Below are 26,468 nucleotides of genomic sequence, written 5' to 3' on the forward strand. Positions count from 1 at the left end.
CAGATGGCCTCTAGGAGCTAAGTGGTCTCTGGTTGACAGCTAGCAGGAACACAGGGACATCAGTCGTAAAACCACAGGGAACCGAAATCTACCAACTGCCAGTGAGCTTGGAAGAGGACCCCAGGCCTCAGATGAGATGGCAGCCCTGGCCGACACCTTGATTTCAGCCTGGTGAGACCCTGGCTAACCCGCCACAGGACCCCTGCCCCATGGAAACCGCTAGATCATGGGTGTGCGTAGTTGAGGTTGCTGAGTTTGCAGCAAGTTGTTACACAGCAGGAGAACACTTACATACTCTTTGTGCTACAGGTGAAGCCTACTCTGTGTATTCTCTGCTATCAGTCTCTCCACGTCGAGGGTAATGAAGCGGAGGAAACACACAAAGCTCATAAAGATGGGTGTGTCGTGAGAGTGCAGGTGCCATCTGGCCGGGGGCCGCGGGCGCTGTGTCCTAGCAGGGCCAATTCTTAAAGCCCTGCTTTCGAGGCCAAGCTCCCTGCAGCAGTTCTTACAGGCCTAGACTTGGGGTGAATCCTGCAAGTAAGTTGTGTCATGAAAAGGGCCCTACTTGGGGTCAGATGGGCTGGTTCTTGCTCCTAAGCTGTGTCTTACTGTGTGTACACCTAGCGGTTCCTCACTGGCAAAGTGAGGTGGTGATGCTTAATGAGATAACACACTAACAAAAAGGAACTGTAAACTGCAAATGACTGGGTGGATTGTTATGATGGGAAAAATACCCATTGAATAATTTCACATGAGCTGGGCTGACAGAACACAGGTTGATGATCCCTCAGTAACATTTTTAATAAAAGAAGGAAATGTTTATCATCGAAATTGCCTTTTTCATCATGGTCCCATGCTGCCAAGGGCTGTTTCCCAAGATCATAAGGCAGGTTAGACCTTTTTACTTTTACCTGTAGCAGGGAGACCAGAATTTTTTTTAGGCTTCCACTTGTGTCACCTTTGACATCTGATTCAAGGCTCCTGTCAAATACTTTTGGGGAAGAAGAAAGGAGGAGAGAATGCAGATTTAGTCTCCCAGAGGTATTTTGGAAGGAACATTCTTTAAGTCAGAACAAACGGTCCACTTACATCTTTGGTAGGCCTCTTTAATGGCGATGATTTCCTAGGAGAGGTAATAAAAAAAAAATCAATACTCCGAGGTGGGGTTAATCAATAATATAGGCAGAGACAAGCAAAGGGAAGAGGCAGGAGCTTGTCTCTGGACACGGGATGCCTTTATGACTTCCTCCAAAGGGGGTTGTCCCTACAGGTCAAGGTCTAGGCCTAGAGCAAGTCCCCAGCTGTGTGGAGTCCTTTAGCATATGTCATCCTTAGTTAAAAGTGAAAACATTACAGCTAAGCTAACATCTTCTTTCACTACCCCCTCACCCCATCTCACTCTCCCTTCCCCACCCAGGTAGCCAGTGTTAGAAGTTCAGTGCATATTTTCCCTTTACATTTGTATACATATGTTTGTGCTACTGCAAATATATAGAACTGTTTTGTGTATGTGTTTAAAAAGTGGAATACTGTTCATATTGTTTGTTCTTTGACTTATTTTTTCACTCAGTAATAGGTTTTGGAGGTCCAGCTAGGCTTGTACATTAGTTAGTCACCTAGTGTTTTTTTTAAATGGATACAAAAGGTTCCATCCTACAGCAAGCCCCTGTTTATTTAGCCAGCCTCTGATTGATGGACATTTAGGCTATTTTCAATTTTTCTCTACTTCAAACAAGGCTGCACTCAGTAAACAATTTGCTGTGTACAGGAGTGCAAGCCTCTCTCCAGGGTGTGTGCCAGGAAGAACTGCTTTACAGGCACACCTTGGAGATACTGTGGGTTTGGTTCCAGACCACCCCTATAAAATGAGTATCATAATAAAGCGAGCCACACGAATCTTTCGGTTTCCCAGTACACACAAAAGTTATGATTATACTCTACTGTGGTCTGTTAAGTGTGTGATAGCATTATATCTAAAAAAACAGTGCACATAACTTAATTTAAAAATACTTTATTGTGGGTTTCCCTGGTGGCGCAGTGGTTGAGAGTCCGCCTGCTGATGCAGGGGACGCGGGTTCGTGCCCCGGTCCGGGAGGATCCCACATGCCGTGGAGCGGCTGGGCCCGTGAGCCATGGCCACTGAGCCTGCGCGTCTGGAGCCTGTGCTCCGCAACGGGAGAGGCCACACAGTGAGAGGCCCGCGTACCGCAAAAAAAAAAAAAAAACTTTATTGCTAAAAATTCTAACCATCACCTGAGCCTTCAGCAAGACGTCATCTTTCTGCCAGTGGAGGGTCTGAAATATTGTGAGAAATACCAAAATATGACACAGAGACAGGAAGTGAGCAAATGCTTTTGGAGAAATGGTGCTGATAGGCTTGCTTGATGAAGGGTTGCCACAAACATGCTATTTGCAAAATCGCGGTAAAGCGAAGCACAATGAAACAGAGTATGGCTGTATATTGCAATGGCTTGACCCACTTGGGAGCTGCCTCCGTTTACACTTGAACCAGCAGCGTATAAGAGCAGGCATTTCCCTACAGCATCGCTCCTAAACTGTTTAAAATGAAAGCCATGGGGCAGTGATGGGGAGAAGGGAGAGGGAGCGATAGAAGATGAGGGCCAGGCCAATGTTGCTTCGGTGGGTGGGAGAGAGGAGGAAGCAGGTGGGGGCCGAACATCTGTGACTCTGCAGCCCCCTCCCCTTTCTCCTCCTTCCAGCCCACTCTCAGGATCTGCCTGAACCCAGGGCCTGCTCTCTCCCTGCTTTTCTTCTTTTTACTGTCAGATCTATTTGATTGCAAAAAAAAAAAAAAAAAGAACCTGTTCATTGTTTGAGACCAGGACCTGAAAGAAATTAGGCTGCGGGTGAACCACGTGTAGGCAAGTGTGATTAGAAAAGTAATGACCAAATTAACCTTCTTGCCAAGGCAGGCTGCCCAAATATTGGCTGCCTGGTCGCTAGGACTTTGGTGCTTCTGGAAAGGATGGGAATATTGAGTAAGGAGAGTTGTGTGGTTATTGGACTGAATTGATACCGCCCTCCTGTGCTAACCTTCCCTTAAGGCACAATCCTAACCTGAAACTCCCCAAATGGAGGGGTTTTATTATCCTTTGGGAAGAAGAGAAGTCCAGAGATGTTCAGGAAAGGGGTTTACAGCGTTAGCGTGGAGCCTGGTGGTGCTTCAGGAGACGTGGGTGGACGGCACAGGCTGGGCAGGAGGAACCAGCCCAGGTGGTAGGCACTCAGCGGCTCAAACGGCACTGCAGTGTCAGAGCGCTGGGGCAGCTTTCCTCGCCATCTGCTCCAAGTGCTGTTTCTGCTTCCTACCCGGAGGCCTCAAGAGTGTTGGATTTTCCTGGCATTTCCTCGCTGGACCTCCCCATTCTATGTGATGGGTGTTGTGGAAGAGGCAGAGGTTCCCCAGATAATGCCCTGTGGGCCCTCTCTTCTGATGAAGTCCTTGGCCCTTATGGGTTCTGGAACCAAAGATGAATGGGCTTCTGCGAGGGCCTTAACGAACGTCCTTTTCAGCTCCTGAGATGGTGGCATGTGCCCAAGGGATCAGGGGAGGACAGGGTAGAGGACATGGAAACCTCTGGGGAAGTGGTGGCGGCCCTGGGGGTGTTCACTGGGACCCCCCTGGCACCCCCCACCCCCCTGCCTGTTCTTGTGCTCTCCGCTAGATGCAGCCATGCTTGGACTGTTGTATTATTTGTGCCAGGAGACCGGCAAAGTCAGGCTGGGAGGGTAAAGTAGAACTTTCCTCCTTCGTGTAAAACTGTGCATCTCTTTAGAAAAATGAAAGCTGGATTGACACTGTGCTTCTGGAAGGATCTATCCTGTCAAGCCAGGAGCAGTGACACCAAGAATGACCATCAGAAGATTGGAAGAGGGATCTCTCCAGTGTGAACCAAGTGGACGCGTTTCTGCCCAGACACTTGCTCACCCCATGGGTGGAATGCAGGGAGGACTTTCCCTTCTGGCTGCTGTAACCATCTCTGATGGGCATATGGACGCTCCCTTGGGAGTTGGTCCAGGGCTCGGCTGGGACTCACCTTATTGGTTCTCGTGCACAGGACCTCGATGAGCACCGCCTCATTCGTGCCCAGGCCCTTCATGGCCTTCTGCAGCTGCCGGGCGGCATACTCGCTGGGGTGTTGCAGAAGGGCCAAGGCTGTCTTCTCGAAGCATCCACTCAGCTCCTTCTTGAGCACCTCCTCCAGGTCCTGTGGGAAGACAGCAAGAGTCTTGTCTGGGAACATGCTGAGAGCAGAGGGACAGGTGTCTGCTCTCCCCACCGCAGGACACCTGCTGTGGACACACGGGGCACAATCTAGACTGGAGCTCTACAGGCATGAGTGACCTGCTCTGGAGGACAGTCGTCTCCCAAGTGCCCATCCATCTTCTGCCAAGGCTGGCAGAGGGAAGATCCCCTGCTCAGGGCTGGGGACCCCAAAGATGAATCGAAGTAACAACCAGCATTTGCAGAATATTTTGGGGTTCAGAGAGCTTCCTCACTGATCCCTAAAACAGCCCTGGCAGGAGAGGTATTGCATTATTCCCATGGACTGAACCTCAATAAGATAAAGGACTCATCTCCAAATACTTGGCTAGAGAGGACTGAAATACAGGCTTGTCATCTCTAGGGGACCAGATCATTCATTGTCCAAGTTGGGATGCTTTTGACAGTGAAAGGGGGGACACTATTAATAATGGCAGGGTGACAACAGGAATTAAAGAGGGACTGTCCTGGGCAAACCTGATATACAGTCACTTTGGCATTTTGTTAAATTCTGAAAGGGACACACGTGGGAAAGAACTCAGGTGGGGGAAGGGAAGTGCATGAACTTCTCAGGTGACAATGTCCCAAGTTAAATGCAGGACCTCAGAGCAGGACCTTCACACGGAGACAGCCCCGTGTGGGTCAGACTGGAAGCCGATAGACCACATTACAGCATGGGGTGGGCCTGGCTACTCAGCACCATGGCATGGTGTCTAACAACACAGTCGTGTAGCTCTGCGACCTAGGAAAGGTGCTTAATTTCACCAACTGTCAGTTTCCTTCTCTGAAAAATGGGAAGAATAATAAGACTTACTTCTTAAGGTTGTTGGGAGAATTAAATAAGACAATCCTTGTAAACAATGAACACAGTGCCTGGCACATTTTCAATGTTCAATAAGTGATGATTGATGATGATGTCATGTTGAAAGGAACTTTCAGAGAGAAGGCAAATCAACTATTTCTCAAATGAACCTCTGAGCTCCGGACGTGGGAGGAAAATCCCAGAAGATTTTTGTCCAAGGCCCTGGGATCTGCAGTCTTAATAGCAGGTTGTGATATTACTGGCTCCATCCCATGGCAGCTGCTGCGTCTAACCTGATCTTGTGAAGACAGGCCTTTGGTCAGTACTCTGGTGTGGATCTACCTGAAGACTGGAAATATTTTTCCAAGTCAGATGGGCATTATATAGAACTGTAGAGAAGAGAAATCCCAGCTGGCTGCTCTCGTACGTCGCAAGGATGAAAACAAATCCTCGTGTGTTTACATTCTGTTTGGACCTAGGAGCCAGCTCAGGATTCTTCAGCTCTAATCCTGGTTTCCTGCTAACTAGCTGTGTCACCTTGGGATACTTATTCTCTTTGGAGCTCAGCTGACTTTAGATTTGATTGTCTCTAACGTCTTCTAGCTTTGTGGCGTGATTCTCGATCACTTCTTTGGCAGTCCCAGCTGTTTGAAACACAGCTGAGAATTGGAAAGTAAGCAAATGATTGGCAGATGTAGGTGTTGCAGAGTTTTGTGCTAGAGCATGCTTTCACAGAGCCCCTGAGTCCTCACTTTGAACCCATTTACACTTATTTTACACCAAAGCTTAAGATGCCTGTATCTGACTTTCCATATCGGTAGGATATAAGTAGACACAGCACTTGAGAGGATGCTGTAGTCAGGCGTGCTGACAAGGATGAAAGTTCAATGTCATTCAATTCAATTAAATGCAGCTGAACTGAAGCTGCACTTATTTTCACCAGGGTCATCAATGAGTGACATTGACAAGCCTGATTGTGAAGAGGGAAGCAGAAGAACTACAAAAGCACAGCTGTCTGGACTGTTTAATGTATAAATAAACAGCTCCTCTCATGGCAATGGATTCTTCAGGAGTGGAGGCTGGCCCTGGAGATGGAAGACTTCGATTTGAATGCTGGTTCCTTTTCCTACTAAGTGTGGGGTTTTGCATGAGTCATTTAAACAGATGCGCTCCACTTTTTCTCTCTGTAAGGTGGAGACAATCACACCTATCACAGCCTCCCTTTACTGGTAGGTGCCAGCATTACCCTGCTTGATTCTCACAGCAGCCTGAGAAGGGAGGCAAATTACCATTTTCATTTTGTGAGGAGACCAAGGCCTAGAGAGATTGTTGCTTCCCCAGTGACAAATAAGTAAGAAAATCCACCTCTATCTCTATCTCTATTTATACATAGAGTTACTGAAACTGTAAAGGAAGTATAAATTTGGATTAGAACGCAGCATAATAATTCATATTTATTTGGCAAACTGATAATTCTAATGACATTAAGAAAATGTTAAATCGTGTTCATGCTATATTAATAAAGAAAACAGAAAGCCTAATGCATTCTTAAAGATTTCTAAATGTAACACCATCAACAAGAAGAATGAAAGAAAAGATACGCAAAGAAAGAAAAAGGCGTTGATGCTTAACGAAATGGAGGGTTTTTTGGTTTTGGTTTTTTAGTTTTTGTAACAATCACTTATGAAGAATATATCATTCTTGAAGACATCTGAATAAATGAAGAATTCTTACATAAAGACCCACCTGTGAAAACTGGTTTTCAAATCCCTGGCCTATCTATAAGTTAATATGTGGAATTAATCCAAATGAGTGGGAAAAAAAAGACTGAGGAATCAACTTAAAAAGAAGTCAGTTGGAAAAATAATGAGTTAACCAGTATTGATTTTACAGGCTGTTAACAAGGCCATTTCAGTTTTTCTGAAGTCAATTAAAGTTTTAAATGGTTGCTTCATTTTGTTTCTCTTGGGCTAATTCAATAAAGCTTTAAGGATAGTCCTCACTGTCTTGGGAACATAAAAGAAGCAGAAGAGACAGTCAAGACGAAGGCCGTGTGCACACGGCCGAGGACCCTCAGCGTCACCTTGCCATACGTTGTCTTGTACTTTTGTTTTATTTGTTGCCTCTCATTCGATGTCCTGCTTGATAGGATTTGAATGATGGTGGCTTCATCAGTTCCTGAAGTGCAGGAGAAAGAGGCAAAATCACAATGAGCAAGAAACAAGATGGACGTTTATTTTAGTCAATCTGGGGAAGCCAGGGTGGTGGTCACAGGCTTTGGTGGAACCTAGGTGGACCCTTTGGCTGTAATATCTTATGCTGAGAACTGTATTCTTTTCACTCACTTGACAAATACCCACTGAGGCCTCACACTGCATGAAGCGCAACGCTAGGCACTGTAGTGGAAAGAGGAACGAATATGGTCTATTCCTTAATTTCACTCCTTGGCATAAATGCAAGAGAAATGAAAACTTATGTCTACACAAAACTTGTATTCAGATGTTCATAGCAGCATCATTCATAATAGTCAAAATGTGCAAACCACCTGAATGTCCATCAGTGGACAATGGATAATTAAAAGGTGCTATATCCATACAGTGGAATATTACTTGGCCAGAAAAAGGAATGAAGTACTGACACATTCTACAGTATGAATGGGATGGACCGTAAACACATTTTGCTAAGTGAAAGAAGCCAGTCACAGAAGACCACATATTATGATTCCATTCATATGGAAGTCCGGAATAGGGAAATCTATAGAGACAGAAAGTAGAATAGTGGCTGGGGAGGGGGTGGGCAGAGGTGTGATAGCTAAAGTGTAGGAGGTTTCTTTTTAAAGTGATGAAAATGTTCTAAATTGTGGTGATGGTTTCATATTTCTGTGAATACATTAAAAACAACTGAATTGAACACTTTAAATGGGTGAATTGTATGGTGTGTGACTTATACCTCAAAAAAACTGTAAAAAAAAAATATATGGTATGTTCCTTGGTCTGCAAGTACTTCAAATGGAGTGGAAGAGATTAAGATATAAACCCAGGGCTTCCCTGGTGGCGCAGTGGTTGAGAGCCCGCCTGCCGATGCAGGGGACACGGGTTCGTGCCCCGGTCCGGGAAGATCCCACATGCCGCGGAGTGGCTGGACCCATGAGCCATGGCCGCTGAGCCCGCACGTCCGGAGCCTGTGCTCCGCAGTGGGAGAGGCCGCAACAGTGAGAGGCCCGCGTACCGCAAAAAAAAAAAAAAAAAAGATATAGACCCAAATTGCTATAGTATTAAGCGCATCCATAAACTTGTTAATCTCAGGAGAGAAGTACTAATTGGGAGCATGTGGGGCAGTTCCCCTTTAAACTCTTTTGAATCACACTCTTCCTAAAACGATTTTTCCCCTGATGTTCATAGTAATACTTGTTCATTGTAGGTATTTGATCAGCACTGAAATGATAATGACTAAGAAAGAAGGGGAGCGTATCATTTTTTGAACCTGGAGACAGGATTGGAAAGATGACCCAGGTGTTGCAGGTGTGAGGGTGAGAAAGACTATTTGATCAGCGAACCCTGAATTCAGTTTCTTCGGACTGGATTCAAATCCCTTAAACCCTATGACATCAGGCAAATAATTAGCCTCACCAAGCCTCAGTTTTCCCACCTATAAGATGGGGGTGATAATAGACAAGGCTATTGTGAGAATGAAATCCAAGTAGGGGTCCATGGTTGCCCTGAGGTGCACATGGGTCCTGGGACACCGGGGAGCATACATGACCAAGTGCCCCAGGGCTGCCTCAGATCCAGGCAAGACTTGTGCTGAGGCCACTGTCCCTGGGCTGTCACCCCCGTGACTGAGCTGGAAGGAGCATCAGAAGCCTTCTGGCTCAAACTCGTATTTACAGAGGAGGAAACTGAGGCACAGCTCAGACCCTCTTCTTAGTTCCCGCATGTACCTTACTGTTCGGCAGTATTGGAATTTGTTGACTGTTCTCTGCTTGAGTGCTTTGCCTCTGTCCTCCGTTCTTCCCTTCAGCCCCTCCACCATCTCCCTCTCAGCATCCCCCATCAGCCCTTCTTCTACCTGCCCTCTACACTCAGCTGCCAGGTCTCCTTGCTAATTGCCATCACTCCCCCCACCCCAACCCGTGACCATTGCCCTTTGACTGGTGCATCCTAAACTAGCACCTCCAGCCCTTACCCTTCCTGAGTTTAGATCCTATTTCCAGCTGCCTGTGGCCAGCTTCCCATGGAGATCCCAAGGCCTTTCAATTCCCCACGGAGCTAAAGCAGAGCTCATCCCGTCTATCCTTGAATCCACTCCCCACCCCGTTAATTTCATCTCAGTGTGTGGCATCACCTGAATTAGAAAATCCAAAGTCACTTTTGAGGGCCCACCTTCCGTTTGCTTTTATTTTCCGACACCGCCACGCCCATCTGTCTCAGCTACGAGATGACTCCGCCCTCTTCATTCCCCCTGCCCCTGCGTAACAGGCCTGCTGGTTTTCATCCTCCCTGACACCAGGCTCTGGTCTCTGCAGCCTACCTTCCACACTGCCGTCAGAATCATCATCTGGAAGTACGCGTGTGCTCATTTCACTCCCTAATTTTAAAACCTCTAGTGATGCTTCGTGATTTCCAGAACTAAATCATTGTCCCTTAGTGTGACATTGAGACTTCCTGAAGCACGGTCTCAAACTGCTCTTCTAGACCCATCTCTGCCCACAAACACACCCAGCCTCACTCACCTCACTGGAGCCACATTTGTCGGTAGGTCAGGCACTTTCAGAAATCCTGAAACATTACGTTTCTGCTCCCGCCGTTCCTCTAAAGAGCATTGCTTATATATCTCTAGAGTCACTGCATGTTAGGTAAGCTTTCATCAGATTATATAATATATACATAAGACTGCATGTATGTGACATTCTAAGCTTGGTACCTAGGCCATAGGGAGTGGTCACTGAAAGGTAGTGTGTACTATTAGGTGCCACGTACTGCCGTCTTCCTTGGGTGAGTGGGGCTGTTGGGTCCGTCTTGCCTGTCAGATCTGCTCTTCTAGGGTGTGGTACTATGCATACCACTGAAGGAATGAAAGATCATTTTAGGACCGTTTAAGGTTTTAATAGTTATGTGTTTTTGTGAAATGCATACTGGATTTCAAAGACTTGGTGTAAAAAAAGGGTGTAGAATATCTCAATAATTTTTTTTAATTTTAAAAAAATTATTTGTTTTATTGATTTATTTTTGGCTGCATTGGATCGTTGTTGCGGTGCGCAGGCTTCTCATGGCGGTGGCTTCTCTTGTAGACCACGGGCTCTAGGCACGCGGGTTTCAGTAGTTGTGGCTGGAGGGCTCTAGAGCGTAGGATCGGTAGTTGTGGCGCACGGGCTTAGTTGCTCTGCGGCATGTGGGATCTTCCCGGACCAGGGCTTGAAGCCGTGTCCCCTGCATTGGCAGGCGGATTCTTAACCACTGCGCCACCAGGGAAGCACTAGCTCAATAATTTTTATACTGATTACCCGTTAGAATGTTAATGTCTTTAACTAAACAAAATATATTATTAAAATTAATTTCACTTGTTTCTTTTTACTTTTAAAAAATGTGGCTTCTGGAAATTCCATGTGTGGCTTGCATTATGTTTCTTTTGGGCAGTGCCGCTCCAAGTCTCACTTTTACTCTCTGGTAGAAGGAAGTTATGACAATCTGATCGCGTAGGGGCTGTGAGAGGATGAGACAGAGACTCTAAAAATTCGTATCTAGACAATAGTAAAGCTCTGTTCGAATATTATCACTTTGTCCATCCTGGCACTGGCAGACCTCCCATCTGACTCCTCTCTTGTAACCTGGCTGTTGCGGGACACCTACTATTATGTGTTAAATTGTGTCTCCCCCGAATACATTGAAGTCTTAACCCCCAGTACCTTAGAATGTGACCTTATTTGGAAATAGGTCACATTCTAAGGTATGTAAGTAATCGAGTGAAAATGAAATCATTACGGTGGGACCTAATCCAGTATAACTGGTGTCTTTATAAAAAGTGGAAATTGGGGCACAGAGGGAGACTCACACAGAGGGAGATGGTGTGAAGGGACACAGGAGAACTCCGTGTGAGTTCGGAGGATCGGAGTGATGCATCTACAAGCCAAGGAACGCCTGTGGCTACCAGAAGCTAGAAGAGAGGCATAGAATGGTCCTTCCCTAGCACCTTGCGGGAGGATGGCCTGCTGACTTCTTGGTTTCAGACTCCTGGCCTCCGGCATTGAGAGACAATAAATGTCTGTTTAAAGACACCCAGTGTGTGGTACTTTGTTATGGCAGCCCTAGGAAGCCAGTCCATCCACTGTCCTCAGCAGTATCTCAAGACTTCAAGAAAGGAATAAAAAAAACCCCTCTTCACAGCCCAAAGTCTGGAGATTTCCTACATTAGCCTGTTCCTGGCCCTCCTCTCAATGTCTGCTGCCTGTAAATAGCACACTTGGCAATTTTTCAGTGGAATTGAATTAGTTGGACTTGTACGTTAGCTCCTGTTCCGCTGAGAGATCAGGATCCTGAAGGAACAAAACACGGGGCAGATGCATTTTGATAGACGGGTTGGGAACAGGAGAAATCTGGGTCAAGGTTGCGGGAAGGGCTGAAGAGGGACCTGGCTGGAGACGGGGAAGGGAAGAAAAGGGGTGTTGCCAAAGACTTCAAGCGTTTGACTCTGGCCCCAGCCCTCAGTGCCACGTTTGGAAAGGCAGTGCTGGGACTTAGAAAGACTGCTCTGACCCAGGGGTGAGAGAGCTGTGCGCTGCTCCTAGGACAGCCACCAGCTCTGTGTCCGTGGACTGTTCACCTAGTCTCAAGGACTAGTTCCACCTTTACGGTTCTGGGAAGATCTAGCTCTCTGATTCCAGTTGGAGAAACAGAAAATTCTAGGATGAGTTCACTTGCAAAAATAGTCAGCGTTCGTTGCCTGCCTCATTCCGGCTCACTTCCAGCACTTATTTCTGTCCTTCCTCTTCATTTCCTCCTGTAGCCTCACCTGCGTACTGTGTATCCAGTTACTTCCTCTGTGACATTGCTTCTTTTTAACCAGGGGAGTGCCAGAAATCTCACCTCAAAAGGGATTTCTTTTTCTCATAAAAAATCTCTGGGGCTTCCCTGGTGGCGCAGTGGTTGAGAGTCCGCCTGCCGGTGCGGGGGACGTGGGTTCGTGCCCCGGTCCAGGAGGATCCCACATGCCGCGGAGCAGCTGGGCCCGTGGGCCATGGCCGCTGAGCCTGCGCGTCCGGGGCCTGTGCTCCACAACGGGAGAGGCCACAGCGGTGAGAGGCCCGCGTACCGCAAAAAAAAAAAAAAAAAAAAAAATCTCTGAATCCAGTCCCCCAACTTTTTTTTTTTTTCACATGGGCTGCTCCAGCCCAGGTCTAGGGCCTCCGCATCTCAGACCTTTACCCTTACAGTTGTCATCTCTGGAAGGAGGCTTCCTGCCTCCCAGGTGGCCCATTCACTGTATTGTGCCAGCCAGGAATGGAGGGGTGCGGGTGCTCACCCCTGGCTCTCTCTTTCCCCTCGCCCCACATCTAATTTGAAGACCTCACCATTCACCTCCTTGGTAGCCCTGAGACCCACCCATCGCTCTCCATCCTCACCTCTGTTGTATCATTCACCAGAGCTGATCCCCAGATGGTGTTCCTGTCTTACTCTCACCTTTTCCAATCAGCATTCACAGTCTCCAGAGTGGCCTTTCTGTGGAGCAGATCAGCCTGAACCTTTCCATCTAGGCTCCTTCAAATCCAGAATAACAGCCTGGTCTCTTGCCTCTGTCTGCAACATCTTTAGCTTCAGCCCTCACCTTTATTCCCATTCTTCTTTCAGGACTCAACTCGCTGGACTTTCCTGGGACACCTGCCGGTGTCCCTCACATTACCTGTCCTCCTCCTCTGTCCTGTCTCTGCCACCCCACACTGCAAGTCCCATGGGGGCAGGGGGCTTTGCTCATTGCAATATCCACAGAGAAGGCTCTCAGTGTTCATCAGACTTGACCTGCTGAGTGAACGAATGTGGAAATGCATGCATGGAGAAGTTTGCACTGCATTATGATGGAGCTGGTCTCTGCTTAGTTGTAAGCTGTGTGTGCTACTCACGTGGCCTGTACGTAGCAGGGACCAATAGGAAATCCTCTACTCTGTCGCTATAGTCAACCCATATCTGCATAATTCAGGAAAATTGAGTTAAAATTTTAAAAATAAGGTGTTTTAGACTTTCCTTCCTGAGTGTTTTTTTTAAAAGGAGAGCAGAAAGCAAAGCAGTCTGGGGATGTCCCAGCAGCAGCCTGGAGGTCGGGGAGAGCCTGGAAATGACTAGATTTCTCTCGAGCCCTTTGAGTCCGGGTATCAGGTTTATCCAGGGAGCTGTTCCCACTACCCGACTGAGAAGCGATTTAGCAAACAGTGACCTCATTTTACATTTCACAGTATGTGTGTCATATAAGCAGTCCGTGCAGTGGAACAATTTCCTGTAAACATTTACAATGATTTGAGGCACTAGGGCCAGTCCCCAGTGGTTCTGGGAAAGACTTTTTAAAAAACTGAGAAAAGAAGGAACCTCAGCTCTGTTCATCTGACGCAGTAATTACACAGTAGAGGTCAGAACTGGGTGACCGTCAACCCCGGGAGTGCCACAGGGCCTCCTGGCTTTGGCTCTTCCAGCCATTTTCTGGGAACACACCGAGCTGAGTCTCAGCAGGGTGGGGACCTCTGGGTTTGAAGTTCCCTCCCCGATACCCCTGGGACTCTGGTGCCTAATGAGTGAGCCGCTTCCCAGCAGGCCCCAAAGCCAGCCACAGCCGTCTCTGCCCATAGCAGCTCCATAGCAGCTTTTCCCTCTAAGCCCCTGTTTCTGTGTTTCTCGGAGGGAGAATGACAAACATCCTCTTACATTTCAGAGAGGATAATAGGGGCTTCCCTGGTGGCGCAGTGGTTGAGAGTCTGCCTGCCGATGCAGGGGACATGGGTTCGTGCCCCGGTCCGGGAAGATCCCACGTGCGGCGGAGCGTCTGGGCCCGTGAGCCATGGCCGCTGAGCCTGCGCGTCCGGAGCCTGTGCTCCGCAACGGGAGAGGCCACAACAGTGAGAGGCCCGCGTACCGAGAAAAAAAAAAAAAAAAAAGAGAGGATAATGAATGTTGGGGTCCACACACTATCCACACGTCATCTTCAGAAGGGCCTTGCTGGGATGGGGGCAACAGGGTGGGCATGGAGCCCTGAGAGGAGGGCCTGTCAGTGTCAGCGTCGGGGGTTCTGGGTTAACCAAAACCCAGACCAAGCAGGTACTTAGGAGCCAGGAAAGCAGGGGCACCAAAGAAACCACAAACAAGGAAATTGTCAGTTTTATGATATTTGTAAGAATCAAATATTATTTTATGGTACAGCATTCTTATTACTTTGACTTGCACAGGTGGGTGAACGGCTGAGGAGTGCACATAAACTTCTTGATGCCTAGGGCCTCTGACCTCACTCTACCTGATACAGTGGATGCATGTGGCTATTGAGGGCTCAGAGCGTGGCTGGTCAAGTTGAAATGGTCTGCAAGCATAGACTACATACGGTCTTTTGGAGACTTAATTCAAGAAACGGGACGTCAAGTATCTCATGAATAACTTTGATATTGACTGTCTGTTGAAATGATATTTTTGATACAGTATTGAGTTAGCTAAAGTATAATTAAAATTAATTTCACCAGCATTAAAAAAAAATTTGGCTTCTCAAAAATTAAAAATAGGGACTTCCCTGGTAGTCCAGTGGTTAAGACTCTGAGCTTCCAATGCAGGGGGTGGGGGTATGATCCCTGGTCGGGGAACAAAGATCCCACGTGCCTCGTGGCCAAAAAAAAAAAAGCGGTTTGAGAGAGGTCTGTTTAAAAAAATATTAAAAGTGACCGGTATGCCTCACCTTGGTGGCTGTTGGACAGCATGGCCCTAGACATTTAAATCCAGACCTTGCAGGGCTGGTATAGCAACGAGATCTTGCAGACGAATTTTGCCAATGGTACGATTCTGCTTGGTCTTGCTCTTGTTAGTAGAGGTGGGAATTCTAGACCTTCATCCAAATGATATCTTTTCGAGATGGCCCTAGGTTGCAGCCACCCTACCTTCATCTCATATCTTTTTGACCTTGGGCAAGTATTTAACCTCTGAGCCTCGGCACTCTCATCTGTTGTCATTACAGTACAACTTTACAGGGGTGTTGGTAGGGTTACACAAGGTGATGTACGTGTGGTACCCAGCACAGAGCTTGGCACCTAGAAGCGGCTCTCCAACAGTCACCAGCACAAGAATGGCCTCGCCTTGTGGCCGCACCCACAGGAGGGGGTGGAGTACACGGCAGGGCTGGCATTCAGTAGGTGCTCCATCTGTGCTTGGCGAACTAAACTAGTGTGGTGGCTAAGAGCTTGGGGATTTATCATAAACCACAGCTGACTCATTCCCACACCCACTGCAGCTCCTGTCTCCAACCCACATCCAGATGCCAGGCCCTCACTCGAGAGGCAGCAGGGGGACACCTGTGAGGCTGGCTCAGCCGCTCAGCACAGCTCAGAACTATAAACATCCTGACACTTGCAGGCAGACATACCTCCCAACAGCTGTTGTCCGAATACAGGATTAGCCAGGACGTGAGCAAGGACCAGCTCCTCTCTGCTGAGCTTTCCTCTGATGCCCCCAAACCAACCTGCTTGTCATCCTTCATTCCCAGCCCCACCCCACCCATTTATTCAACAATACTTACTCTGTAGAAATCCCTTCTACCACTTTCCTACCAGATTGTCTCCCACCCCAGCTCCTTTGGGACTTCAGCATTTCTTGGGCAAGGCAGACTGTTCTATAGTTAGATAGTTCCTTATACAGAAGCAAAAGATGTCTTCCTAGAACTTCCGCTGTGGATCCCAGTTCTTTTCTCTGGAGTCACACAAAGAGTTTATGGCCATCTGTATTCTACCACAGTACCCATTCCTAGGAAAGTAAATCTGCACTGATTTACCTCTAAGTAAAAATCTGGCACTTGTCTTCATAAAACATTACGCCAAGTGAAAGAAGCCAGACGCAAGAGGCCACCTATTGTATAATTCCAGGTGCATGAAACGCCCAGAATAGGCAAACCCATAGAGACAGAAAATGGACCAGTGATTGACTGGACCTGAAGGGAGGATAAAGTGGGAGTGGCTGTGAATCTATGTGGGGTTTCTTTTAGGTGATGAAAATATTCTGGAATTAGAGGTGATGATTACACAATCCTGTGAATATACTAAACGCCACTAAATTATACGCTGTCAGAGGGTGGATTTTATGCTAGGTGAATTATAGCACGATAAGGAAAAGGAAAATTTAATAAAATAGCCTGTGGACTGAGATGGCTCCTACCAGCCATTTCTTCTCAGCCCTGTCCCACCCGCTGCCTCTGTGCTTCAGGCAATGATAGGAATTTGTTCCATCCCAGTGTTCACCACTTACGGGGTTGTGGCTTTGGGCTACTTAACTTGTCACAGCCTCTTTCCTCATCTGAAAAGTGGATTTTTGTGAGAATAACTTAATGAGATTTTGTATATAAAGTGCTTGGCTCAATGCCTAGAATATTAAAAGTTCCCCAGTAGATGTAAGAAAATAAAGTTGAGGAAATTAATCAACCTTGCCCCTTGGTCCCTCTATCTTTTTTCTCCCAAGGTAATGCCCCCTCAAATGCCCTCACTTTCTTGTTCCTCTGGAACCCCTGATCAGCAAACCCGGGGTCAACCTAACATCCATTTCCCCTGTCCTCCCTTTAGGCTGCAGGAGAAAATCACAGAGCCGTGTGGGCTGAGCCAACGTGAAATCGTGGTCTCTCTAGGCAACAGAGACCTCACAGGGGACCAGCAGTCATTTCCTGGTCATCTCTACTCAACGTCTATGCCAAAGCACCACTCACACCTCATACTACGTCGTCAAACCCAACACTTTGAGCAGATAACCTCGCCTCCCACCTTACTGAGCAATGTCACATTGCCAGGCCAGAGCTCCTTCAACGTTCTGCCCGTTACCCCCAAGAATGTATCAATTCCAGCTCTCAGTCGCACCTCCTCTTTCCATTCAAGGTCAATCCTGATATCTGTGGTTTGAACTTCCCCCTCCTCCAGGCTTTCTAAAATCTTGTTTTTGTCAGCAACCCCCTTTCCCTCCTGTATTTACAAGCTCTCCCTTTCAGTGGACTCCCTCTTTATGTGTCTAGCCTCCCGTCACCTCAACATTCTGTCAGCTGTGAGCCTCTCTCTTCTCTGATGGGATAGAACCTCATCCCCATTTTCACCCCAGTGAAGGGCAATGAGCCTTCTACTTCCAGCTGTCTGCTGAGAACCACTCTGGCAGAGATGGTCAATTTATTCTTAGCTGTAAAATCCAGCTCTCACTCTTCATCTTACTTGACCTCAGGGTGGATAGGGTTTTATACTGGTTCCCACTCCTTTCTTCTGGGAACTCTCTTTTCCCTTTACTTCTGGAGACACATTCTCTCCTGTTTCCCATCTTGTCTCTTTGGCCACTCCTTCCTGGTCTCACTTTTACATTTGCTTTAAATGCTGGGATTTCCTGCATCTCTCCTCTCTTTACACAGACTTCCTGGGTGAGCGCATCCTCACCCATAGCTTCAACCACCACCCACGTGTTGGTGTCTCCCAAGTCGACCGTCTCTGTCCACGTCTCTCTCCCGGGTTCTAGACATATTTCTACTAACGTGGGTCATTCCATTGGATTTTCTCAGACACTTGAATTCAACATGTCTAAAGTAAGCCCTACACTTTCACCAGCACACTGGAGGCTCCTTTTATACTCCTTTTCTCGATGAATGATAACACCTATCTCGTTCCCTGAGACAGAAACTTGGGGGTTCTTTCTGACTTCTCACTTTACCTCGCACGCCGACTGGTCTGTGACCAACCCCTGTGGTGTCTGACCATTAATGCCTCAAATCTTTTCCTTCTTGTCTGTACTCACTGCCCAGCAGCCTCATCATCTGTCCCCTGGTCACCTCCGAACTTGTCCCCCTATCTCCCTTCCCACCGTCCTCCCGTCAATTCTCTGTGCTGCTTTCCAGATGAATTCTTGCTCGATTCCACCTTGTTTCAGAATAAAGTGCAGGTCCCTAAACATGTCACACATGACCCTCCAGAGAAGGTGCTTAATAAGTGTTTGTTGCTTTGTTGAGTGAATGTGTGATGTGTGTTAAAGAGCTCTGAAGGCCCCCATGGAGATGAAAGCTGCCCTAAGCTAGGAAGGTCATCAGCTGGTGGTCAAGAGCAGGAAATTAATTCCTGCCTGGGCTTAATGCTAGCTGGACCACCTACTCACTAGATGTGTGAGTCCAGACAAGTCATTTAGCCCCTCTGAGCCTCACTTTAACCATCTGGAAAATTAGGATTAAATGAGGTTTGCTATTGTCAAATGAAGTAATGCATGCAAAATGTATGGCAAAAGAGTTCAATAAACATTACCTATTATTAGAAAGCTGCCTTTTCTGTACAGTTCCAGAACTTAAGATACCATTGAAGGCAGGTAAGTTTGTTCTTTGGCCTCCTCCTTTTTCTTCTCTTATTCAGTAGGGCTCTCAGCATAAGTCGATACTGGCCACCTCCGACTTCTTTTCCACTCAAGAGCTAGTATTCCAAATTATCACCCAAACTCCATACTCCACTGTCAAACCCATGTCTTTAGCAGGTAACTTTGCCTCACACTCATGGAGCCATGTCCCATTACTAGGCATGACCGCCTTCAGCCTTCTCCTCTTACAACACCCATGAATGTATCTATTTTTGCACTCAGTCTTCCCTCCCTCCCCTCTGCCCTCCCACTCAAGGTAAATCCTTCCATCTGAGCTTCAAATTCCACCTTCTTCCAAGCTTCTGGGACTAGAACCTTGTTTTATCAGTGACTTCCTTGGGTTCCAGAGCCTCTTTTCATGGCCCTAGCCCTAGACGCTCCCTCCCTCATCTCACCTTGTTCCTGGGTTTACCTTATTCCTGATCTCTTGCTTAGTCACCCATCCTTGGCCATGCACTTAGGCCTGGATGTAAATAGTTGCTCCAGTGTTGCCTCTTGATTCTCAGCCTTGGCCACAGTTTTATCTCCACTTGCTCTGCTCGTAGATACAGCTTCCAGGTCCCTAATCCAGTTCTCATCAGCCCTGATTCCCTACCAACTCCCATGAAAGGCATCAGAGGGTTTAGATGACATTAGAATTGTATGAATGACACTTCTCATGAAGTTTCCCCCATCTCAAGTTCAAATTAAATGTCATAATATTAAATTTCTAGCTGTTATGTTGAATCCTGACAAGTAATAGGACCTGCTTATAACTTTGGGAACTTTTATAAAGGGAACCTTAAAAGTGATCAACTTAGCTTGGAAGATACGAGATAAGTGGGAGGTCATCTTCCTAAGATCGTGGGAAAGTTGGACATGAGATCAAGTTTAATCAACTTCAGTAGTAAATTAGCAAACAAAATATCTTTCATACCCATTCCTTTGCAGGCTTTGTTCAGCTTTTTGGCATCTCGATCAGCATCAAAACCCTGATCTTTCTCTTTGGCCTAGAAAAAAATAATTGAAAAGGTTGAGTGGACAATATAGGCATTTAATAATTATCTCTGGCTGAAGTTGGCAGCTAACGGGAAGACCAAGCAGTCATCCAAACGAGGGACCAGCCGCCGCTTTACACATGGGTACATGTGGAAATCAGCTGGGGAAACTCTGGCCCCAGAGAGATGGCTGGTGCTCCCTGGAGCCAGCTGGACTTGGATGACCATGGAGAATGGCCCCCTGTGTTCTCGAGAACAATCAGCCCTGACAAGTCGGGGAGAAGTGATTTTCATATTAACCCCACCTTTGTGTGTCTGTCTCTGAAACAGAGAGCAATACAGCGGACCAATGTCCTGGAATGCTGGTTTTCAACCTTCGCCACGAGACACAGTATGTCTAGAGAACAGGTGTTTTTGGCCAGAAGCTGAGGATTCTAGGATCTTATTACAGATCCATTTGACAATCTGGGCTACAAGCTTTACCATTAACACAATGAGAGACATAATATTTAGCTTGCCAGAGATAAACCTATGGACGAGCAATAACAGAGTTATTGGTTTTTACCGCTCCTTGGGGAGAAAAAGTTCTGTATATATACTAATGTTTCCCATACTTCAGTCATTGGCATAATACATGCACTGAATGTCCACAGCTATCTATGTCTACATTATTATTATTTGCTTATTATTTTTCTTTCAATTGACCTACTTTGTTTTCGCTTATTTTTCAAAAAGAAACTTTCTATTAGCACTGAAGTGGAAAACCAGTGTTGCTTGCCTAAACAAAAGGTAAGCATAAAAATCAATGCATGGCTATTAAAAATTTACAAGATGTGGGCTTCCCTGGTGGCGCAGTGGTTGAGAGTCCGCCTGCCGATGCAGGGGACATGGGTTCGTGCCCCGGTCCGGGAGGATCCCACATGCCGCGGAGCGGCTGGGCCCGTGAGCCATGGCCGCTGAGCCTGCGCGTCTGGAGCCTGTGCTCCGCAACAGGAGAGGCCACAACAGTGAGAGGCCCGCGTACTGCAAAAAAAAAAAAAAAAAAAAAAAAAAAATTAAAGATGTGAGGTTAGTTGCACTCATGCAACGAGTAGCTTTGAACACACCCTGTGTTTTCTCTTTGTCTTTGTCTTTCCTCACAGACATGGTCTTTGATGACATATGCCACTTATTTCCCATCCTTCAGTGAAGGCTGGTTTAAGTGCTACTGTCTACACTCCCCGATTTCCCTGTCCCTCCCTTCATTTCTCTGGGCACCTATAGCGAACGAGCAGTAAACCACATAAAGCACAGAGGACGAGTTGCATTTATCTGCCTGGTATCCCTACGTCCTTTGGGGGACTTCCCCTCCCCCATTTCATGTGGTCTCACGGGGGGATGTCAGTCATGAAGCTTGATTCCCATCGTCCTGCCCTTGGGTGGACACGCACCCTGTCACTCTGGCACTAGTGACTGGTTCAGGAGTGGGGATGTAATCCAAGCAGGGTCAATTAGAGTTTTCCCTGGGTTGATATATAGATATTGAGAGAGAGATGTCTCTCCCTGCTGGGTTTGCTAAGCCAACAGAGTGTGAGTCTAGGGCTGTTGGCAGCCATGCTGTCCACTACATGAAGGAAGCGTGGGCTCAGAATGAAGCAAAGCAAAGACAAGAAGGGTGGAAATGGAGAGAGAGAGAGAAAGAGAGAGGGAAAGATTGAGGTTGAATAACTATGGACTGGAGGAAGGCTGGCTTCTAGGTTTTGGTTAATGGAGAATCATATAATCTTAAGAGCCAAAGGGATCTCAGGGCCCCCATCGACCCCACTGCCTTTTGGAACGTAGTCCATTGGCCCATCTTGAAGTATCCATTCCTGAAACAAGCTGGGAGAGGGACTCACATTTGTTGAGCGCCCGCCATGTGCTAGACAACTTCTTCATTGACAGACCTTTCTTCATTATTCACAGGGAAGAGTAGGCATTTGCTGTCTGCTTTACAGAGGAGGAAGCCTGGATTCAGGCAGGTTAGGGAATTTTTCTGTGGTCTTGCAGGATGCAGGTTTGCACCAGCTCAGTCTGCCTCCTGAATCTCATGCTCTTGGGTCCCGTGCACCATCCTGCCTCACACTCTAATTATGACTGGGGCCTTCACGTTCGGCAGAGCGATGGCGTGTCCCATGTTCCTTTCCCAATCTTTTGTGGGCTGTAAGAAGGCTATCTGGTGCTTCTGAAGGCTTGTTGGGAGGACCAGAGACGTAATTTGTGGGGCTCAGTGGAAAAGGAAAGTGTAGGGCTCCTTGTTCAAAAATAATTAAGAATTTCCAGATGGTGACATCAGAGCATTAAACGAAGAGCAGGGCCTTTCTGAGCGTGGGGCCCTGTGCAGCTGCACAGGCTGCACACTGACCAAGACCACCCTGCCTTTTGATCACATTCTAAAAGGGCTGGTTCTCTGGGTGTGGGAGTGTGGGAAGTAGCAATCTCAAAGAAGTAAATTGTGTCTTTGCTTTTCATCAGGAGTATTAGGTGCGACCTAGGAAGTGAGGTAGAGTTAAACCGGAGCTGCAGAAATCTCGTGACAGTCTTCATAAACTATTCTGTGTGTCATTTTAGCCTCATCGGTGCAAGAGTTTGGTGGACTTATTATCTATCCCACTTCACAACTGACAAGTTGGAACAGAGAATGGCTGTGAACTTGTGAATGGCTGTTCAGGTTATGCCTGGCCTGAGGGCAGCGGGAGCTGGGTCCTGCTGGGGATACGCTTGCCAAGCTCTGTGCTGGCAGGGCTGCTTCTCCCCCAGAGGAATACTTTTTCCTCATTTGCTCAAAGATGCTGTCAGGGCTTGCAGAAGCCATGAGGAGACTTGGTTAAGATCACCTGGCTAGGTAACGGCTGAATCGGAGCCAGGGCTCGAACCAGGACTGTCTGACTGTCAGGTATGAAATGACATTCCCTCTCTGTTTTAGCAAGATGGTTCCATGATACAAATATCATAGAGTTATAAGAGTGGAGGGATGGGAAAAGGACCCTCCGAACATGTCCAGTTTGTTTATCCAAGGCCAAAAAATGAGTAAAAATAAATGTCTTTTAGTCCAAAATAATAGTAATGTCTGGTGGGGTGGCGTGGGGTGCAGTGGGAGAGTGTTGAACTCCATGTTAGGAATAAAGATGATATTGAGACTTAATTTTTTCCTTTTTTGCTTTACAAATAATGCAGCGTAGAAGTCTGTATCAGATGCATGACCCTCAGCAGGGCAGGTTGAAGTCACTGTCCCCTTCTAGGAATGAATGACTCTTAGCCATGTTGGTTAGCTTTCCTTATCAGAAGAGAATTCCAGCTTGTTCCTAGTAACAGCAGGATATTTGATGTCAGAGGGAAGGAACCATGTGACGTGATTTAAAAAGGAAAGAGAGAAAAAGAAAACAGTCTGTGTGGAAGGAATCTTCCCCTCGGCATGGCTGGGACTGTGTCTACAATGGATGCATTCATCAGCGATGGCCAGTGTTGATGCAAGGGGTGTCCTTGGCTTGTTCCAATGATCTGGGTAACGAATTTCTCGGGAATATACACGGAAAGGACATTCCACCTCCATTGTTCATTGTTAGTGGGCCAGGCAGCTGACTTTGGGGCCTTGGGCCTGTTTGCCCATCAGGAGATTTTGTGTTTGAAAACCTGAGGCCGCTGAACAGAACTTCCATATAAAGCAGGTCTGCGAGAACGTGAGTCAGACACAAAACGGGGGTGCAGGGGACTCCAGGATGGGGACAGAGGGTTGAGTTTGTGAGGGTTGAGACAAATAAATGGATAGTTTGCCTGCTGTCAACTACGAGGTGTAAAAGAGATGGGGCAACATTCCTTCTTTTGGTTTTGTTTGTTTTGATTTGTTATTTTTAAACAGTATTTTCATTGACACTCAGAAGACACATTAAAAAAGACATGATGTTAGATGTTAATAAAATGATTACAGGGCTTCTCTGGTGGCACAGCGGTTGAGAGTCCGCCTGCCGATGCAGGGGACACAGGTTCGTGCCCCGGTCCGGGAAGATCCCACATGCCGCGGAGCGGCTGGGCCCGTGAGCCATGGCCGCTGAGCCTGCGCGTCCGGAGCCCGTGCTCCGCAATGGGAGAGGCCACAACAGTGAGAGTCCCGTGTACCGCAAAAAAAAAAAAAAAAAAAAAAAAAAAGATTACAGAGTCTGGGTTTGAGCCCACGTGGATCTAAGTTTGAATGTGGTCCTGCCCCTCAGCAGTCATGTAAAGTTGGGCCATTTAAACTCTAAGCCACCATTTCCTCATCTGTAAAATGGGGGCAGTGTCTGCCTTCTGAGATCTGGGGCTTACGTGAGATAACATTTCCAGTGCCAGATATTTAGAGGAACCACAGGCAAGCTTGTCCTGCCTCTGCTGCTTTGGGCCAACTCTTGGGTTTTGTCTTGTAGTGATATTTAGGGTTTTGATTCTGCGTATATTGACTTGACAAATTTGGAAGGTATACATATAGAAATAAACAGACATCTTCCAAACTTGATATTGTGAGATTCTATCACCTATCTATCCATCTATCCATCTGTTATCTATCTCGCAATGCCCCAGACACCGTGTTTATAATAGGTAGCCACCGAGGATATAATAGTCAACTTTAAGAACATAGGTTTCTAGTCAGACTAGATTTGAATCCCAGCGGTACTGCTTATTGCTTCTGTGACCTCGGGCAAGTTTGGGAACCTTTCTGTGCTGTGGTTGCCTCATGGCAAAATGCGGGTAATAATACCCCCTATCTCATAGGTCTCTTGTGAGAGTTTCAGTGAAGTCATTCATGCAAAACATCTAAAATGAGGCCTAGCAGAGGGCACGGGCTCGATAAATGTAAACAATATTTGTTGAAGGCAGATCAGTAAGGACCTTTCCAGAATATTGCCTGAGGGGTTTTCACCTTGTAAATGGCACTCTGAGGATCAGTTTTTCATTCATTGCCTGCAGTTGGGATCCAGGCATGCATTTCACCCAGGGCAGTAAAATGGTTAAAAATTCAGGCTCTGTGGAGTCCAGGTGATCTGGGCTGACACCGCAACACCATATTCTGGCCAGTGTGCTAATTCGCACCCCTGGGTGTGAGGGTCCCATTGAGATACAAGGCAGGTGCAGTGCTGGCCATCATGCTGGTGTGTCAGGCTCAAAATGGAACGAATACTCCTAACTCTACAAAGGGCGCTGCCTGGTGCGTGACTACGCTGGGAGCTTTTCTGTTTTGTTCTTCCTTCTAGTGCGTCTACATGTCAGTTTTCTGTGTTTTCATGTTCTTGCATTTAAAACAAGGTAACGAATGAACGATTTTTTTTCTGGAGGGAGGATGCGGAGAAAATAAACTGAAATTTTAGGAGCCTAGGAAGCAGTGTCACCTGGGCAGAAAGAATGTTGAAAACACCCACTCTGAAATGACTCAGGGATGTGCCAGCTTCAGCACAGCAACCGCCCAGGAAGAAGCATGGCTCTGCATCTGATACCCCCAGGCAGAAGGGCCAGAGTGGAGCAACAGACACCTGCTCAAAGGCTTCTGACCCAGTACAGTTCAAGGAAGGCTTAACTCTTAAGATCGAAAGGGGGTTTCCAGAAATCTGCCTCCACTCACAGCAAACTCTGGGGAAGGGGTGTGTGAAAAAGTTAGCTGAGGGCTGTGTTTGCAAACTCATTGCTCTATACATTATATAGTAACCAAAATTTTCCAGGTGGGTCATCCAACCTGCGTATACCCTTATTTAAATACACTCCTGCCCATCAGTAGGAATGACCTGATCAGGTGACCTCATCTTCTATTTGGATAACATCAACACTGGAAAATAAGAATATACTGTCCCACGAGAGACATGTGAATTCATTAAAAAGCAATACACAGCAGGCAAATTAGACCATCCTCTGAACAGTTCCTCTCTTTTCCCCTGCTTCCTCTCCTCCCTTCTCTTTTCCCTTTTCCTTCTTCCCTTTTCTCCTTCCACCTCCTTTTTTTCTTCCCTCCTCTTCCTTCAACAAACAAGTACTGAACGTCTCTTGCGTCGCAAGCACTACCCCGGGTGAGGGGGGCACTCAATGTCTATGAGTCGTAGCCCCTGTCCTCAGAGAAATCAACATGGAAATAGATCAATGACAATTGCGTTATGATACGGTAAGCACTTTGGCTGCCAATAGCTGAGAGGAGAAAGGGGAATTTTTATGGAGAAGTTGACATGTGTGCTGGTTCTTGAAAGATGAGTAGGAGTTAGGCAAGCAGAAAAAAAGGGGGAAGAGGAGGGGTGGAGGTGGGGGAAAGGATATTCCAGGGAGAGACTACAGCATGCTGCTTTCTGGGTCTGTGTACATGTGTGCTTACTATGACCTGTCACAGCGCCGCTGCAGAACAAACATGATTGATCTAAATGTGACATAAAGACACAATGTGGACTTGGGAGTCAGACCTACTGTGTCCAGTTACGCTTTGCCTCTTGCTGGTCGTAGGACCTAGGGCAAGCTGACCCATCTCCCCGAGCCTTTGTCGTCTCATCTTCACAGTGGAGGTGCACCAGCTCATGGGAAGTGTGAAGTTTGGATGCAGTTGTGTCCGGGATGCAGTAGCACAGTGCCGGATGACAGTAAGCACACAGTGGGTGGCACGTAGGAGGTGGGATGCTGGGTGACATAAGGTTGTAAGGGTCATTTGTAAACTCTGAAATAATATCAAAATGTAATGGGAGTGGCATTTGGATTGTTTGCTCCCCAGAAGGCTTGTCTGACTGCAGTCTCCTCGGTAAATATTTAAAAGTGGTTGCTTGGTATCCAGACTCTGAGACAGGAAGTCTCCG

The 26,468-nt window shown here is 47.0% G+C and overlaps 1 protein-coding gene across 2 annotated transcripts in view; it reads right to left on the reverse strand.

Annotated features, from left to right (window-relative positions):
- The window catches only part of ANXA13 (annexin A13), a 55,805-nt gene that overhangs the window by 12,989 nt on the left and 16,348 nt on the right, over positions 1-26,468 (reverse strand). For both annotated transcript variants that reach the window (XM_032610097.1, XM_032610096.1), the window contains 5 exons: positions 19,596-19,668; positions 7,174-7,268; positions 4,062-4,232; positions 1,093-1,126; positions 915-994 (listed from right to left, as the gene is read on the reverse strand). In XM_032610097.1, the coding sequence (XP_032465988.1) occupies positions 915-994; positions 1,093-1,126; positions 4,062-4,232; positions 7,174-7,268; positions 19,596-19,668 (453 nt within the window). The remainder of the gene's footprint in view (positions 1-914; positions 995-1,092; positions 1,127-4,061; positions 4,233-7,173; positions 7,269-19,595; positions 19,669-26,468) is intronic.

This window comes from Phocoena sinus, chromosome 17 (genome assembly GCF_008692025.1).
Source record: "Phocoena sinus isolate mPhoSin1 chromosome 17, mPhoSin1.pri, whole genome shotgun sequence".
Taxonomy (NCBI): Eukaryota; Metazoa; Chordata; class Mammalia; order Artiodactyla; family Phocoenidae; genus Phocoena; species Phocoena sinus.